We start from the raw sequence: 18,359 nt of genomic DNA on the forward strand, positions 1-18,359 counted from the left end.
AATACTTGTTTGTTTTATTTTTGTTTTTGCCTATTATGATTGATATGGGAGATCAAAAACATGTATAACTAGATTATGATACGATCAAGGCCTTCGACTTTGGAACCGTTGAAGAAACTCCAATTACTATCGTTGATGAGATATTTTTCTCATTCTGAAATCCGATCCATAATTAGGATGAGTTGTGCAATGATGCTAAGAAAATGGTTCATAAAAATCGACTGTCGACCAAATAATGAATATAACTACCTTTTTCCATGAAATATCGCAAGAAACGATATTTTTCACTCTGGGATATCAACTCTCTTACAAACAGCTGACCACTTCCTGTCTCGCCGAATTCAATTGTCATGTTCGGTTTTGAAAATATCTTATTTCAATTCATGACGATGTAAATAAATTGCGAAATAAATCACCACAATGTTCGTATCATGATTCACAAAAATATTCATGACACGTTAATGACATTGCACTAATATGCATTATACATTTCTCTATTTATAAGTCGTTCAGGTCACACGACGCACGGAGCAGGATTGAAGTACACAGTGTTTGACGATTTGCGACTCGTTAGTTTTCAGCCATCTCTCGTCGGGTGCTTATCACAGATTAAAAATGTCGCAAATACAGCAATTCTATGCTGGGCAAAACGTTTTTATTACCGGTCAGTATCTACCGCTTGAGGTAGCTCTCAATTTTCTCAACATCAATTTCTATCAGAGAACACCTTACGTGTGAATTTTGAAAAACGATGTGTAGAAATAGACACGATATTAAGTTGAGAATTCTAGAGAAGCTACGGCGAACCGTTTTTGGCAAACAGCGAGGCATTACCGGTACACGTTCTTCAATTTCAGGGGGTACCGGGTTTTTGGGCAAAATCTTGACGGAAAAACTGCTCCAAAGCTGTAGAGACATCGGGACCATCTACATCCTAATGCGGCCGAAAAAGGGCAACGGTGTTCAGGAACGCTTCGAAGCGTTTCTCGGTGATACGGTGAGTTACTACTATTGAACAGTTCTCAATATTATCATAATTTACATCTCGTCTTTCTTAAGAGAGTGATGAGGAACGCGGAAAGAGACGAGAATGTCGAAAGTTCATCCTGACGCTGATGATCCATCGTCAACAGCCAACATTTACGCAAGTTTCGTTCCAGGTATTCGATGTGTTACGGAACGACTATCCGGAATTTTCAAAGAAGATCGTCGGAGTCGAAGGTGATACCGCCCAGAACAAACTCGGACTTTCGGAAACGGACTACGCACGCCTTGTCGAAGAGGTACGAATACTGCAAATAGATAGTGCGTCTTTCCTTTCTACGCGTCAGGGGTTCAAGTCGAAACGAAATTCTTCCAGGTTTCAGTGATCTTTCACCTAGCTGCCACCGTGCGTTTCACAGAGCGCCTGGAGAAGGCTGTCGCAATTAACGTGAACAGCGTGAAACACGTGATGGACATCGCAAGGGCCTGCAAGAACTTGAAGGTGAGGGCATCTTCGCTGTTTCTCGTTCGACGAAATTAACATTATCACATTTCAGGCTGGGATTCACGTGTCCACCGCGTTCAGCCACTGCGTCCGGAAGTCCATCAACGAAGAGCTATACCCTCCACCCATGAGCCACGAAGAGATCAACATGCTAGTGGAAATGCTCAAGAGAATCGAGGGGCCGGAAAACCTGACGGAGTTCGTCTCTAAAGGCTTTGCATGCTTCATTGCACAATAGTATTCGTAACCAAGCATAAACTCGAGGTTTTAGAAAAAAAAGCTACCATACATACACTCGCGATATTAGCAGCAGTTGAAGTGACTGACTTTACTCATAACTCATCGGATGTCTTTGTAAAAAGCGAGCAATTTCTAACCAAATCGATTTTACAGAATCACGGGAGAATGGCCGAACACGTATTGTTTCACCAAAGCTATCGCCGAGGAAGTCGTCGCTAACTACGCCACTGACCTACCTTTCGCTATCTTCAGACCGTCAATTGGTAATTTACGCATGTGACAGACAGTTATTTCATCTCGAAATCTGAGACTCCTACTCCCAAACATCATAACAATCGCACGAGCCAGCAATTCAGTCATTCCAAAACCGATTTTAAACATGTTATTCCAATGATACTCCGTAATATTGCTGCCATCCTGTCAGAACCTCCTTTCAGGAGAGAACGTAACAACTATGTCGCAACATTGCTGCAACCTTGTGGCAGCAAGAGGTACTGTGTTGACACCGTATGAGAATCAAATGACGCATTAATTCAATTTTTTATACAACTCTACGTTTTCTTATGACGTGGGTTGATAGGCGTGGTACAAAAAAATCTGACCCGTTGACACTAGAATACTTCCTCCGTGATTGTTAAAATGGTCTCGAATAACTCTGTTATGATCACGGAGTGCAGAGCTCATGGCTTCGCATTGCAACAGTTACACAATTCGAAAGGGATGCTCGTCACGAGTTGTCAGAATCTTGAATTTCTGAAATTCTACGGTTATTCCTACGAACATCTTCATAAATTGTTCCACAGTGACAGGGGCCTACAAAACCCCCATCCCAGGATGGGTTTCGAGTCCCATAGGAATTTCGGGCATGATATGTGTCTGTGGCCTGGGTATCATACACGCCGTTTTGATCGATACCAGTACCAGGCTTGAGGTTGTCCCGGTCGATTATGTTTGCAACGCACTTATCGCTTCAGCTTGGAAGATCGCAATGACGGAAAAAAGGTAACGTTTAGCAGGGAAAAGCAATTTATCAAAATTGGTTTTCGTCATTTTCTTCTTTTTCTGTTTTTCTAATGTATTATTTTGTCTTGGTGATTCTTTCCCAATTCCGACAATAATCCATTTTCTTATTTTTATTTTCCGATTAAATACGGCAATTCTAAATACGGCAATTTTTCGTCTCGCTTAAGGCATGAATAAAATTGGTTGTAATTTAGCTTATTGCGGAATATTGCGAAAAGATAAAGGAATTTTTCAAACCTGACCATTTCACAACGAGACCGCGAACTGACTTGGCATTAGCTTTCGAATTTACACGTCAAGAAGTAAATACAGAGAAACATTGTGCGAGCCAATGGTTAGAGACCTTACGTGTGTATTTCAGAAGCTGCGAGGACGTTCCGGTGTACAATTACGTTTCTGGAAATGAAAATCCTATAACTTGGAAAGACTTTGATAATAAAGCCAGAGCCGTCGCAAAAACTCATCCATTCGAGCAAGCTGTTTACTACCCCAGCGGATACGCCACAAAATCAAGATTTCTGTACACAACCCTCCACTTTTTTCTTAATTTGCTCCCAGCAGTGATGATTGACGTTGTTCTGCGATTGAAGGGACAACAGCCGCGGTAAGTACAAAATAAATTTCGTCCTTTATAGGTTATACGTAGACAAGTTAGTGAAATAGACAAAATCCAGCAACGAGATTAAAGGTGAGTATTACACAATTTCAGAATGTACAAGCTCGTGGGTCAAATTTATGAGGCGTTTAACGCATTGGAGTATTTCACCACGCAACAGTGGGATTTCGACAATCAGAAGATTCAAGCGCTCTGGGAGCAACTTGGGTCCGAAGACAAGAGTATATTTCCATTCAGTATGCAAACCGTCGTTTGGGATGAATATGTCATAAATATGAGCAAAGGCATACGCAAGTTCATCATAGGTGATTCCGATGGAAACGAAGAGAGAGCGAGACGGCGACAGGTTTAGTGAGTGAAAGTCTAGCCTGTGGTGCACTTTACCAAAGACTTACACGCGTTGCACAATATACTCAATCCCTTCACCTGTTTCAGTCTTTACGCCATCCATTTGGCCGTGCGTATCACGTCTGGCATCTTTATTTTGTGGTTGATCTGGAAGTCCTTTCATGGGATTCAATCAATGTTCCTGTGATACGATTCTAAAGTTCGGCCCCGTTCTCGTTTGATCGACGAACAAGCCATCGTATTTAGTATCATTGTGTAATTTATGTAACGGAGAATAAACACAACTCGCATGTTTCAATTATCGTAGCCAAATTACCACACGTCACATCCATTTGACTGTTCATACAGAGAAAATAGCGCAGACTCGATGCGCGTATTTAGGACATTACTCTCATAGACTAAGTCTGAGCACCCGATCAGCGTTGCAAGCAGTGCAAAATGCGTTCCGATATCAACAAGATTTTGCTCCAAGTCTGAATACATGCGAGATTAAATATTCCCAAGTCACTTTCTCGGATCGTCTGTTTATTCTAATCCCACCTAAATATACACCACTTGCGTATAATTTCACCGAAATTGGTTCGGAATACCGAGGAGAGTCCGACTATAATCATTGAACTAAACAACTTCTCGAACCATGCAATAAAAACTCCTAATAAAAAAGCTCTGTTCTCGTTCTGTACGAAATCCGATGGGGTTCGAAATGATAATAGCCAGCCTCAGTCTTATTTCAGGTCTAACCAGGCTTCCGACATCATCCAAAACTCTCATGTTTGGCACCAACGTATCTGCAGATCACTTTTTGGGGCTAGCAAAGTCACCGAACATCTAATCAATGCATAATTTTTTTTGAATTTAAAATTTTCTTTCTTGTGCTGCAAATATTGGGAGAGATTATTGAACGATATTATGAGTTCAAAAATGCCCGCAAAATCTTGCTAATCACAGCCATCTCGATTGAGGCGTCAGGCGGGAGAAACGGCTCAGAATTTGAAAGAGTTTACGAGCAGACGACCAACCAACCGTTTTATAATTCCCCGTAGTTATTATTTAATCGTTATTAACACAAATTCAAATTAAATTAACACATCGATATCGCCAGTAAATATCCGTACGCATCCCAACGTGTGAGTCAAGAATAAAAAACAAAACGAAGTCACGAGATCCAAGGAATCATCAATTTTTACTAAGTTTTCCGCATTACGGAATCGCCGCGAAGAAAACTTAAAAAGACCGTGGATTCCAAATTTTATCGAAAGATTCTCAAAATCACCTGGACAATCACACGACGGAGCTGCTGCCAAGTATAAAGCAAAGGGATGAGTGATTTTTAATTTATTTAGGACTTATCAACTTTTTTCATTATTATCATAGACAATTTTATATCCCAGTGCGGGTTAATTCCAGCGTATTTCATTTTAATTTATTTGTGAATGTTTGAATGAATGTGTAATTTTTATTATTTTGACGATGGATAGGATTTGAAGAGTTTTTATATGTTATTTATATTTTATTTATATTTTATTTATTCAATTGATAGTCAAAGTCGTATTTATTATCATTCTCGTCATATTTTTTGTAAATCTGTCCATTTATTTCATTCTTTTCGTTTATTTGACTAACGACTGGAATTCTTACCCATCCCCTTATTTACATTTGTTTTTGACCTCCCAGACTAATCTCAATATAGGCAAAAACAAGAAATAATTATTTACACTGTACTGGAATTCCCAAGCAATTGTCAAGTGATCTAGTTTTATGATCCCTTCGCAGAGATCAATCTTATACAAGAATTCGAATAATTGACTGATATGGTGTTTCAATTTAATGAGCGTATTCTTGAAGTGGAGTTCAAAAATGATCTTCATCTACCACAAATTTTCCGCCTGACCTGCATAAGTGTCGTCTCACGATTCACCTTGTTCCCACACCGGTGACGTTGTAGAAATTGGTTAAAGTTTTCAAGCGGAAATTACTTTTATTTTTCGGTCCTATTGTGAAACAATGACTCTACCCAGGAAGCTACGACGTTGTCATTTTTAATTCGCATTCGTTTGCATATTGTACAAAATGTGTGTGAGATAATTAACAAATTTACATTCGTGCACGTGGTATCTCATCCATAAGTAACGCGAAGTTAGCGACGACGCAAAGAGTTACTCCGGTACCGCAATAGAAGAAACATGTCAGAAATACGACAGTTTTACGCAGGTCGAAACATCTTCATCACCGGTTGGTGCCGTTCAAATAACAAAATAAAAATAATAATGTCCTTCTCGAGGGACAAACATTTGTTTGAATTATACCAATGAGATTGTTTTTTTGAATCGTGGCCCACGTTTAATTGACAAAGAGACTTACATTTACTAAAAATTGCCAGGTGGAACCGGTTTCTTGGGTAAGGCACTGGTGGAAAAGTTACTCCGAAGCTGTGAAGAAATCGGAACCGTCTACCTTCTGATCCGCGAAAAGAAAGGAAAAACTACACAAGAGCGAATGGATTCTCTGCTCCTCGAACCGGTGAGATTTGCCGAATTTCTTGCAATGTCTGAGCTGGCGATAAATCGCGCATGTATTTCGCTGCAGGTGTTCGACGTTTTGCGGACCAGCTCTCCGGACTTTTCGAAGAAGTTGGTTCCAGTTGCCGGCGACGTAGCCTCCGAAGGACTGGGATTATCGGCAGAGGATCGCAAGCGCATCGTCGACGAGGTTCGCAGGGTGCACGTTGACTCTTCGTATCCATTGGTCGCACCCTAAAAAACGCCGAACTCTTTTCAGGTATCCGTCATCTTCCACGCAGCTGCCACGGTGCGTTTTACCGAAAGACTGGACAAAGCGATTCCCTTGAACGTCAACGGCGTTAAATACGTGCTGGACATTGCCAAAGCGTGCAAGAACCTGGCGGTGAGAGGATTTTTCCAGCGTCTTGTAGCGAGGCCGATGCACCAGCTGTGAATTATAACTTCGCCTCGCGATTCACGGCGTCTCCGTCAATTCCAGCTGCCGAACGTTTCAGCTCGCGATCACCTTAACCCTGTTCTGTTCCAGGTCGGCGTCCACCTGTCAACTGCTTTCAGCAACTGCGTTCTCAGTAGCATCGACGAAAAGTTGTACGTTCCGCCATTGAGCTACAGGGAGGCGAACGACCTCTGCGAAAGCTTGAAGAACACCGAGATGTCGGAAGGCGACGTCGAATCCTTTACGAAATCGTAGGTTTTTCAAGCGGGCTTGTCGTGGGAGTGCGTGACTAAGGATGGTGATCAATGTGTTCAATTGCAGAGTCTTGAAAGGATGGCCGAACACTTACACCTTTACCAAGGCTATCGGCGAAGGTGTCGTCGCCGAATTCGCTGGAGAATTGCCGTTCGCAGTTTTCAGACCATCGATCGGTGATATTCTTATTCTATGATTATTCTTACCATGACTGAAGTGAAAATTGCATCCGCAATTCCACTCGATTCTTGCATAAATCCAAGAATGGGTTGTAACTGAGATTAAACGAAGGTTACATTTTTATTTTCCAATTGTTGTTACAATACAATAATTTTTCCTAGTAATTAATTCATACGAGGAGCCAATGCCGGGTTGGATTTCTGGTATTGCTGGGTTTCCAGCGATTATATGTGCATCTGGTCTCGGCTTAAATCACATCGGTTTCTATGATTCTAATGCGAGAATCGACCTAGTTCCAGTGGATTATGTCTGCAACGCTTTAATTTCTTCCGCTTGGGAAACAGCCGTCACTAAAAAAAGGTAACGTCTTCGAATGCCGATTCGTACCGCCGTTTATACATAGAAAATCCACATATGAATGCATTTGCATTATGGAACACACAATTTTCACAAACTAACAGAAATGGAAAATCAAACAAATAAAGGTATCGCATGCTTCAAAAGTTATTATGTAATTTTCGGATTAGCAAATATCCGGTGACGTACATTTGACTCGTTTGCTTTCAGGCACCATGAGAATATTCCTGTATACAATTATGCCAGTGCAAATGAGAAACCCATCACTTGCGGCCAGTGTGTAAGGGATTTCCAGCGTTATAGTAATGAAAACCCATCAGTGCAATTGGTCTACTATCCTTTCTTCTTCGTAACAACGTCAAGATTTGTTCTGAGTGTATTACATTTTTTTCTGCATACTGTGCCGGCGTTCATAATTGACGGCGTCGCAAGATTGTTAGGAAAACAGCCGCGGTAAGCTTGAAATAACGATACCAGTATCGTCTTTGCCTAGTAAACGTAATTGCATGTAGTTTCGATTTATTTAGTTCGAGCCGCACTCGTGGCCTGAAGGATCGTTCATTATTTCAGGATGCAAAAGGTTGCGACTTTGTTAGGGAATGCGTGGATCACCATAGGATATTTTACCACAAAGGAATGGGACTTCGAAACTCATCGAGTTCAGAGCCTTTGGCAACGAATTGGGCCTACGGACAAGAAGGAATTCCCTTTCAGTATGCAAGAAGTCGACTGGGAGAAATATTTTATACGTATGGCTGGCGGTTTCAAAAAGTATCTAGTAAACGAACCTCCTGGAAGTGAAGACAAAGCGAAACGACGATACATTTAGTAAGTAAAAATTAGTGCCGAGTTATCGCCTTGATGATATATTAATCGCGGTCAACGAATCATCGTTGATTGCAGATCATTTCGACGGAAGCAAAAATATACCCTGAAATATGATTTTCATTCCGCATTTATTACAGCTTTTACATCGTCCATTTGATGGTTCGTCTCGCCTTATATTCCTTCGCTCTTTGGCTCGTATGGAAAATATTTTGGTAACACGGCGTTCCGCCTTGTTCGAGAACGTACAAGATGATCACTAGGTTGACGAACGCACCGCAAAAAGTAACAAAGAATTTCGCAATATTTGGCGTGGATTGGGATTACAAGTTGTTATATGTTGGATTCATTGACACTAGCCAAGCAACGACCCCCGACACAAGAAACTTATGTAAAACCGAATTTGCTGATTAGTAATAAATTCAATATATTGCATAATGCTCCGTATTTCTGTTCAAATGTTTTTTAGATTAGGCCTTACACGGTTAGAATGATTTCTAATCCGACACTGATCCCAATGTTTCCAACCTGCGTGACAATGTCTAGCAACAGGAAATGACCTCCGGCCGATTGAATGTCCATACATACAATATAGAAAAGTTATTCAACCTCGACATTACGATGAACTAGCAGAATCGTTAATGTCAGGTGAATATAGTTCGGCTACTCTTTAAATTTGAATGAGTGAACATTCACTGATTCCAAGTGATTGGTATACCACTGGAAGAAACCAATTCATATACACTGAGGATTAGGTATCTTTTCAATAATGTTTCACTGATTTCGATTGCATATTGTTTTACTCCAGTGGTATATTTAGAACTGATTCACGTTTAGAGAGCAGAATCACCATTTGTTGCCACTGTACCATTTTTGGCCGTCGTCGTATAATGTTTTACTTCTTCCAAGTGCTATAAATCTATCCAGTTACTGAATTCATCACAGAAGCTTACTCTGCAGATAATATTACTCTGATAATCAAATGTTTTAAATGCAATTCTGACAATGATCAAAACTGATTCGACTGTTCATACCATTTGTCGCCATGATCTCATTCGCATGCAGTTGATATGGCCACAAATGAATCAATAGATGGCCGCAGACGTTACGAAGATGGCCGAAAACGGTGCATTCAACATGCGTTAGTCCGCTGCTACAATGATCAGTTTAGCAGTAGATTATGCCTAGGCATAGCTTGTTCTCTATTGAAAATATTGCATGCCTTTGCGAATATTCTTTTATTCATTTTCGTTACTGCGAATGCCTAGCATTGAAACCCTGTAATGAAATGTGAAAGATAGGAATGAAAATAAGCAATAAGAATTATTCGTCCCTAACGGATTAGTTTTCAAAAAATTGTAACGAAAAAATCACTTATGATCAGGAAGTATTTCTTAGTAATCGATTTTTTTTGCTTCTCCGCTACGTAACGGGATTGAATAATTTAATTTTTTTGTTTATTTATATGTTTTTTGATATTGTGGATTACTTTTCGTTTCCAGATTATACATTACATTTCACTCCCAAAGGGAAAGCGAACTGCTTCAAGAACGTTGAAATTTTCACTCCGAGAGCGTTCAATCAATCAACATCGCGTTGATGTTGTCGACAGTTAAAAATTCAGCCTAACAAATGAATCTTCGTTCAAAAAGCGATGTACACCTTACGACTCTCAAGTTGAGATGGGAACGATCGTTTACAAATTTCAATCAACTGAATTCAAAATTGCAACGCTAATTGAATTAAAAAAAAAATAACCGTATAATCAGTTCGTCCTGATTTATGAGAAATATATTCCACTTCTTCGATCGAAAATTCTAAGTGGATTTTTTAATTGGTCCTAATTTGAATTCTAATTCATTATTTATAATGCATGAAGCATATTTTAATTTGGGAACACTTTCTTGCCGTATCGAGACAAAAAATTGCCAAAATTTTTACAGAGTACAATCAACGATTCAAACCCGTCATAAATCATTCCATTCTATTTTCTAAGACAATGAAGTCGTAACCTGTTCTCATTACGCGATAAAAGTCGAAATTTTAACGAGATATTTTACGTCCCAGCTGCACTAGTTGACGATGAATATTAATTAGAGGTCCCGTCCAATTAGAGCGGCGGATTGGCTGGACAAACATCTCAACTCACCGTCAGAAGGATTTTGTCTCATCTCGGCTCTGGTCTAAGGAGCAATTTGCACAACGGCCAGTGCTAACCAAACTTAACCCAGTCGTAAGTCGATTCGCCGCAACCTGACTTGGCTTACCCTGCTCCAGCAGCCATTTGATCTAGTATTCCATGGATCGTCGAGTTAACTTGCTACCAATTTATTATAAATCAGGAGGGAGCATATTTCTCGTGAAAAATTGACGGTGTAATTGGCTCTAATTAACCGGCTGAGAAACATCCGCTAAGAAATTTGTCATGAGCCAGGCGAATGAATCGAAGGCTGGAAACCGAAAGAAGCACGTCCACCTCTGACCTCGCCTCTGACATAAGTATGTGGACAAACGCTCGAATTGAATAGTTTTCCTTTTCTCTTCGCGCTGACCGAAAAACAGTCGCAAGCGTGCACAAAGAGCTTGGACGATTCATTTTTCTCTTCGCAAAGCCCGAGGAATCTGAATTTTTATCTCCGAAATTGAACAACCCGACCGAATTTTGGCGGATCCGTTTTTTGGCTAGATTTTCATTGAACATTTCGTCGAGATTTTCCCTACTGTCCGTTCTCCCGCAATTCGACCGACCGCTTCCCCTCTTTCTCTCCGCATGCGTCAAAGACTGAAATTCCAAAGTACGCAAGGTGCACGAAGAGGTTGTTGTGAGACCGCGATTTTATGGAGATACCAGGTTACGAGGTACCAATGGCGAGAAATGAAAGAGCGAACTGTCCCCGTGGCGTGCGTCTTTCGCGTTACGGTGGGTACGTATCATCCGTGCAGGGTGCCAATATACACAGAGCCATATTTTGTGGGGAGACATTATTTTCTTGGGGGTTAAATTCGTCTCGTCTTTCGTACCTTTCGATATTAGAAGTATTATGTTACCCCGAGTTAAAAGGCCCGTGAGAGCGAGACTAAAAGGTTTTTTTAGAGTTCCGTTATGGTTTCGTGACCTACTCGAGCTGTATGTGTCCACCTATAACGTGGCCGATGTTTATTTTATTAAACTCCAAGGAACGCCCCGTGTCCATCCTTCAATAAAGCCAAAAATTCACCCGCGAAATTCCTTACAAAAATACAATAAGTCGGCACGGCGCGGCGTATCTGAATATTCATAGCTGCAGAATGTTCGGTTTAGAAGCGATATTTACTCGTCCATCTCAACTGAAAAAGTTGTTGTGAATAGCAAGAGGAGAATACTCGATAAAGGATATCTCTTAAATTCAATTTTACAAGGTCGCTCTCGGAACTCGAAGTTTTCCCATTTAAATAACACGAGAAGCTACAGACTAAGCTGCGCAGATTTTTTTTATGAAAATCGAATGCCTACAAGTTTTCCATTCAAATATTCCATTTCAAAGTCGATACTTTATCTACTAAAGACATTCGAAGATTTATTTTTATGTAAAATTGACTTTCAAGCCGCGGCTTATAACTTTAGAACCGTTTAAGCTAGGGATTTGACTCAATAGACACTTCGGCAGGAAACTTGTATCCGTATCAATAATTACAGTGCTAAGTGATAACGATTGAAAAAAACGGCATCTTCTTTGGGTTATTTAATTGAGAAGATGTGGAAATTTGGGAGCGACCTTCTAAAATTGGATTTGAGAAAAATCCTTCCGCAAGGGTTCTCTTCCTCCCATATACAACAAGTTTTTCTTGTAGCTGTCCAACTTAAACAGAAATAAAAATACCGCCTCCGATCGAAACACCCTGATAATAATCACTCTCCTAATCTCCCAATTAAAAAAAATTTACCCAACCGATAGACCAGCCTGCTGTTGATACTGTTTGACGACGTCGAGAGTAAATACGATCCCAGGACACGTATCCAGCAGAACGAGGAGCTCGGAACGTACGGAGTTACGGCCTGTAAAACAAGGCTCGAGTACTCCAAGAGACACAAGAGTGGAAAGGGGAAAGGACAAGTGCAACGAAGGGGTGAAAAGAGGGAAAGCGCGACTTCGTGACCCCGCGGTTTACGGGGTAAGGTCATGTTACACTGTACGTTTGGGGGGGTGAAACGGCAGCCAGTAGCCAGTTATATGATCCCTTGTTTTTGCAGCGTGGAACTCCAGCTCGAGAGTTGCAGGGCGAGAGGTAGAGAAGGAAGAATGATAAGGATCACGGTTGTTAGCTACGTGCCTTTCACAAAGAGCGAATACCTGCCGTTGAATATCCATGTGTATATATATATATATATATATATATATATATATGTACGTGCCTACTCTTACTGGCAATGGAAAAGTTTACCGACGATCTTGTGCGTCTGTCATTGTACACATACACGCGCATCGGAAAAGAAACCGAGCTCTCTTCTTTTCAACGCGGAAGAATCTTCCTCCTCGAGAGTTCTTTTTATCATTTATATATAATTTCAGACCACCCGAGGTATAACAGGATGTGAGGAAAAACGTGAGGAAATGGAAACAGACTGCGTCGAGATATCGCTACGAAATCAGGATCCGTGCCACCTTGAAATCCTCGGTGATTCGAGTGGAAAAATTTATGTACCAGATGTCAACAGTTGGGCTTCAGACTTTGGTTGATCTCTTTTGGAACGGATAGCGAGAGGTTTGATAGATTTCGAAAATTCGGTGTCGTAACAACCGCTGAATTCGAACTTCCAGCCTTCTGCGACTAGATACAATTCGTAACTTGACTAGACAATGGCGGGCGAAGTGAAAGATCGATGCCAACTTGAGTACGGGTGTTAAATGAAATAGGCAAGAGCTGTGTGTCGAGATAAACTCGTTCCATCCGACTCGTGCGCAAATTTCTGTCTCGAACCACGGCGCGTGGTTCATAGAATCTGCAAACAGCAGTCTGTCTGGATTCTGGGAGTTAAATCATTCGGGATATTGGATATTAGCATAGTGACTTAACAAATTGGTGGGGGAGGCGAAATTCCGCAAGTTCTACAGACCGATGAAGGTGCACAAAGCAAAAGTGATATTGTATCCACACACGGCGAGTTCAACGAACTGAAAATTTTCCAGCAGCCTGAAACTTACACGCTGCAAGCCAATCCGTGTTTCGGAAAATGATTTTCTGCTCATGACTCGTTCCTGGGAGCGATATAGATTTTTCACTTGGAAATTTGAAATTGAGTCACTTCCTAAATTTCTAAAAACAAATTACTGGAGAATAGACGCGTTCGCAGACAGACCGGAAGAGTCTGCGAAATTCACCGTTTCCGGAGTTACGTTCCAGGGATTTTCGTTCGTAGACCTCATTCCGATAATCCAACGCGCAAACATACACCCTCATCGCTATTTAGATCCACTCTGGGGAGAGTTCGCTCTCTTTTGCTTCGCTTCCTCCATTTCAAGATCCGCGTATGTTTGTCGTATGCACGTTGTGCATATTTGCACAGCACACAACGCAGGCAGTTCTTCTCGGTGGCTTACCGTCTCGAATCCTAATACATCGCAGCGTTTTTTGTTTCTTTCTTTTTCTTTTTCTTAGGTAAACAAGTTCGTTCTTAGGCATAAATTCGCCTAGATTTCTTGGGTCCCTTAAATTCTTACGCGGAATCTGTGAACGCAAACGTAACTGTACAGATCGTATATAATCAGATTATATTACATAACGGTGTGTATCAGGTCTAGGAAATATAGCAGAAGGGAACTTTGCTGATTTTTCAAATTCTACCGGACGTGGATGCCCCGAGTCGGTTTAGTTATTACCGAGAGCGTAGAATCAACACAATTTGCGAACAGGTCTTGTCCGCTGTGGAATTGAAGGGGAAAAATTTTTCCCCACTGTTTAGTTTTAATCAAAACTTAAGAGACCGACCGAGCCCCTCTCAAGTTCCGCGTATATCAAGCACCGCTGTGTGCAGACATTTATATGTACGCAGGAAGCTGTTCGACATCGACTCCGTGCAAAACTCGGAGGAAAAATCCGAGGAAAGACGGAAGGAGGAAAAGAAGAAATTAGCAACCACCTTTCAGCGGTACGGAGTCGGCGCGTATTTACTTTTAATTTGAAACTTTGTTTATGGGACAGACTGCAGACGGATACGGAATATCTACGTTGATGCGTTTACTTTCAAGGAAAACCGGATGATTCGACCCGCTGCAGCCGCTAGACGTCGCCTGCGAAAATCGGGCTTCCTCTTCGCCGTACGCGCAACCTTACATTGTAATGCGAATGTGCAATTACACGGCAATCATTTCCGCTCTCTTATCCGCGCGTTCCTTGCAGTTTCGAATTCCGCGTTGCTCCTTGCACAGCTCTGATATCGCTCAGCCTTGAATTCTCAGTGTCTGCTGAACCCCCTGAGCCATGTAGCAACAGGTACATGACCACCTTGCAAAACAGTCGGATGTGTACTGCAGCAGTCTTCTGTTTTATATGCAGCTTTTTCGGTATGAGCGAAAAATCAGTCGAGGCTTTCGCTGTGGCGCAGAGTGATTAGCTATTTGTAATTTGCCGAAAAGAGTCAATCAAAGTTCCGAATGTGCGAAAATGAGAAAATTTTAAAATCTGAACATCGAAATTCTGAATGATTGAAGATTTTCAATTCTCCGAATTTCTGGCTTGGTGAAATTTCAACATCTTGATCTTTCTTTGTTTCGGATTTTCGATATTTTTATCTTTGGAATCCTGGTCAGTCTGATTTTTGAGTTTTCTCATTTTTTACACCCACTGGTTAAGTAAACTACGGTATGTGGGTATATTTTAATTTTCGGAATTTCACTCTATCGAAACTTTATTTCTCGGAATTTTGCTGTATCAGAATTCTACTTTCCGGAACTTTACTCTATCGTAACTTGAATTTTCGGAATTTCGATCCATCGAATTTCCGACCATTCGAAACCTTGTTATTTTGTCAAAGTTGCATTCTCCACTTCAAGTTTCACCACGAAATAATTCAGAATCAATCGCTTTCTGAACTTTTCAAATTCGGAACTTCAACCCCACCTCGCCGAAAGCATCTAGGCTGACGAGCCCAGAAATCTTGACTACCAGTAAACCAAGTCGTTTATCCTATCATCAGCCATGATCAAAATCCAGCACTGGATTTGTTATACGGTGAAGAGTTCTTAATTTTCGTTGCGGCGCGATAGCAAATATCTGCTGCAACAATTAACGTCTGACTACGAAAGGTACTCGATTACTCTGCGCCATTGCTGATTGGGCGCCGGGCAATTTTCCCCGATATCGTTATTCCTGACTCATTCGTCGAGCGACGAGGGTGGAGAAAAAAATATTAGAGCCGATGACACGAAGAATTTTTTCCTCTTCCTTTTGCCGCGCGTGCTCAGCCGACTGTGAAAACGTTACAATATGTATATATATACATTCATTTTCGATGCAGCGTACGATTTTTTTTTTCTCTCTTTCTTTTCCGACGTCCTTTACCCGTCTCGAGGACCGGACATTCGCCGACTTTCGTGATGCGAGGCTTCAGGCCAGATCCATCTGGCAGTCATCCAAAAAACCGAAAAGCCTGCACATGAATATGCGGAGCTCGCTTTCAATTTTTAACCCAAGTTACTCGGATGTCTGGTTTTTCCGTCCGCCGAGTCCTCGTCGCGACGACTCGAACTATACGCCGAGGGGAGGAATTTCGGGTATCTGACTATTCAAATGCAGTAGGAATTTCAATTGTAAGAACAATTCATTTCTCTGTTCCGTGAAGGGTTCATTCGACCATTCAGCACAGTCAAGTTGACGACCATTTCCCATTGTGGATGATGCGAGTTTTGGCAGGATTGATCCAACCGGATTAAAAAAAATTTTACTTGAAAAATAGTCATTTCAACTGAATATTTATTTTCTCTCGATGTAAGGTAGCTGAAGAAACGATCTCGTAGAATATTGGCAAGGAATTGCTCGACAGTTCAACCTATAAGGCGGCGATATTCTACAACAAGTTGGAACGTAACGTTTTGACATCAATATTTTACTCGTTCGACGCGTCTCACTTTTCATCGCCTCGAGGAATTTTCAATTTCACGACTTGTATCTCTCTCTCCATTGTTGCACGTGCCGTCGTTCCGCATCAATGCGATTGTTGTTCTCTATTTACGCCGCAAATTGATTAAGAAATATGTTCCGGTACGAGGGTGCGCCAATTTCCTCGACGCACGCGGTTGAATCGATCTGGTTCAATATCCGTCCTCGATGTTTTCGGTTGGCTTGGAATAACAGGCAGAGCTGCATGAGCTGCAGGCAATTTGCAAGGGCTGCGGATATGCGAAACAAAGTATCGAAGACGACGTGCGGCGGATGCTGCCTGAACCTGAGGCCGTGGAAGCGGAAGACTCACGTTAGAAACAGATCAAAAAACATCTCGAGCGTAATTTCATTCGATTTTATAAGCGTAATAAATTACGGTGAATCAGTGTGAGAAAGATAGCCGCAGCAAACTCTGCGGATTAAATTACGTTGACGAGCAAACCGCAACTATATCCATTTTGTTACGACGGATTCAATTCGTTCTCCAGACTGGAACTGGACGATACTTTGAAAACTCGGCTGAAGGATCATTGGGCGTCATTAAGGATCAACGAATCTTCAGTGTCACGGCAGATCGATCAGAAAAGGATGAATAAGCAGCTGGACGAATGAAAATTCCCGCGAGATTATTACGCTGACGGAGCACTGTAATATTTTTACCCCTTTGTCACCACGCAGAGTCTCTCGCATAATTTATGACCACACGCCGTTAAAAGCCATAAGTGGAAGTGTGTAGGTCAGGCTCATCAGTGACTTCGGGATACCTTTACTAATGGAAGAATGTCGTTTGACAGGCGCTAGAAATTCTTGGATGAAAAAAATAAATGCTCTAGGACGCATTGAGTGCCTTTGAAACTAGTCAACAGTCACGGAGCTGAAGGGTAGAAGCAAATGGCGACAACCATTTGTAAAGTTGAGGCATCGAGTAACCGAACTGACTAAAATACACGAAGTGGCTCAGTAAGATAACGGGAATAAGAATTCTTTGATAAAAAGGGTGAAAATTATTTATGGCTGAAACGGAGAAGTGGATAAAAATTTGCTTGAACTAGAATTATAGCTAGTCAGTTTGAGGAACGAGCTTTTAAGTTCGACTGGAAGATTCAGACTTGCAGATTTGATGATTTGATTACAAGGAAGAAGGGACCTTGGAAAGCAGATGCACGATCCGCGAGGTGAGTTGCCAAAAATTCAAATCTCAACTCCCGACAACCTGGAATTTGGCAAACATTTTGCATAATTGAGGCGATCTGTAAACAACGACTCATAAAGAAAAGTGTGTCAAGTGAAAAATTCGTCGAACCAAAAACGTAACTGAACAGAAGTTAAACAGTGCAAATTCAGGTGATAAAAGCAAATTTCATTCGGTAAACTATGATCTGTGATTTGGCATTTTTCAATGCTGAATTTCAATGGTAAACACTCTGTTACTAACATCAGAGAACTCACATTATTCTACTATTTTTCACTGAAAAATCACGTAAAGCTAGTCTGTTTCTATTTAAAAATACCGCTTTCCGACTGCAAATGAATTCTTTTACAAATTGTCTGAGACAGAGTGGTGTTTGTCTCAACTTCGTCGGTTGGCCACAAGAAAAAAAAAGCAAAAAACAAATTCGATTCCTACAATCGTAGTAATTTACATATGTTAAACTTGCGATTCGACAAGAAAGACTTTATCATTAGGGATAATTTGACTTAGGTGATCTGCGAAGAATTCATTTTAAGAATAAAATCAGCAACTGTTTGTTAAAATCAGAGAAAGCAATATGAATTTTTCGGTGAAAAAATTCTAGAATAACGAGATTCCTACGCTGGAGTTAAAACAACGAGGTATTTATATTTGAATTTCAGTGCTTCGACGTTATTTCCTCCATCACGAGAACTTCTACAATTCAGCCTTAGTGACACTATTTAAAACTCTGTTTC

The 18,359-nt window shown here is 41.1% G+C and overlaps 2 protein-coding genes across 5 annotated transcripts; both read left to right on the plus strand.

Annotated features, from left to right (window-relative positions):
- Positions 1–532: 532 nt before the first annotated feature.
- On the plus strand, positions 533–17,712 carry LOC124177925 (putative fatty acyl-CoA reductase CG5065). 3 transcript variants are annotated; one of them, XM_046560890.1, is made up of 10 exons: positions 533–664; positions 858–997; positions 1,161–1,283; positions 1,361–1,486; positions 1,542–1,687; positions 1,883–1,992; positions 2,533–2,731; positions 3,114–3,356; positions 3,462–3,719; positions 3,804–4,014. In XM_046560890.1, exons 1-10 carry the CDS (start codon positions 616–618, stop codon positions 3,901–3,903), a joined length of 1,494 nt encoding a protein of 497 aa, XP_046416846.1. In that variant the 5' UTR covers positions 533–615; the 3' UTR covers positions 3,904–4,014. The 3 variants fall into 3 exon arrangements, with proteins under 3 accessions (XP_046416846.1, XP_046416848.1, XP_046416847.1); XM_046560892.1 differs by lacking the exon at positions 3,804–4,014 and adding an exon at positions 17,703–17,712 and having other exon boundaries at positions 579–664; positions 3,462–3,723; XM_046560891.1 differs by having other exon boundaries at positions 579–664; positions 3,117–3,356.
- On the plus strand, positions 5,832–8,729 carry LOC124177926 (fatty acyl-CoA reductase wat-like). Of its 2 annotated transcripts, none has more exons than XM_046560893.1 (10): positions 5,832–5,948; positions 6,097–6,236; positions 6,303–6,425; positions 6,495–6,620; positions 6,765–6,925; positions 6,996–7,105; positions 7,271–7,469; positions 7,677–7,919; positions 8,037–8,294; positions 8,432–8,729. In XM_046560893.1, exons 1-10 carry the CDS (start codon positions 5,900–5,902, stop codon positions 8,508–8,510), a joined length of 1,488 nt encoding a protein of 495 aa, XP_046416849.1. In that variant the 5' UTR covers positions 5,832–5,899; the 3' UTR covers positions 8,511–8,729. The 2 variants fall into 2 exon arrangements, with proteins under 2 accessions (XP_046416849.1, XP_046416850.1); XM_046560894.1 differs by having other exon boundaries at positions 5,884–5,948; positions 7,994–8,294.
- Positions 17,713–18,359: the final 647 nt, after the last annotated feature.

The sequence above is a fragment of the Neodiprion fabricii genome, chromosome 3 (genome assembly GCF_021155785.1).
Source record: "Neodiprion fabricii isolate iyNeoFabr1 chromosome 3, iyNeoFabr1.1, whole genome shotgun sequence".
NCBI classification, from domain to species: domain Eukaryota; kingdom Metazoa; phylum Arthropoda; class Insecta; order Hymenoptera; family Diprionidae; genus Neodiprion; species Neodiprion fabricii.

What these genes read in the sequence shown, in the direction of transcription:
- LOC124177925 (XM_046560890.1), top strand. Translation starts at nt 616, where the DNA reads ATGTCGCAAATACAGCAATTCTATGCTGGGCAAAACGTTTTTATTACC. An exon ending in ATCGCAATGACGGAAAAAAG is followed by an intron (nt 2,732 to 3,113) that starts GTAACGTTTAGC and finishes TGTGTATTTCAG; the next exon opens with AAGCTGCGAGGACGTTCCGG. An exon ending in TTGAAGGGACAACAGCCGCG is followed by an intron (nt 3,357 to 3,461) that starts GTAAGTACAAAA and finishes ACACAATTTCAG; the next exon opens with AATGTACAAGCTCGTGGGTC.
- LOC124177926 (XM_046560893.1), top strand. Translation starts at nt 5,900, where the DNA reads ATGTCAGAAATACGACAGTTTTACGCAGGTCGAAACATCTTCATCACC. An exon ending in GTCGAATCCTTTACGAAATC is followed by an intron (nt 6,926 to 6,995) that starts GTAGGTTTTTCA and finishes GTTCAATTGCAG; the next exon opens with AGTCTTGAAAGGATGGCCGA. An exon ending in ACAGCCGTCACTAAAAAAAG is followed by an intron (nt 7,470 to 7,676) that starts GTAACGTCTTCG and finishes GTTTGCTTTCAG; the next exon opens with GCACCATGAGAATATTCCTG.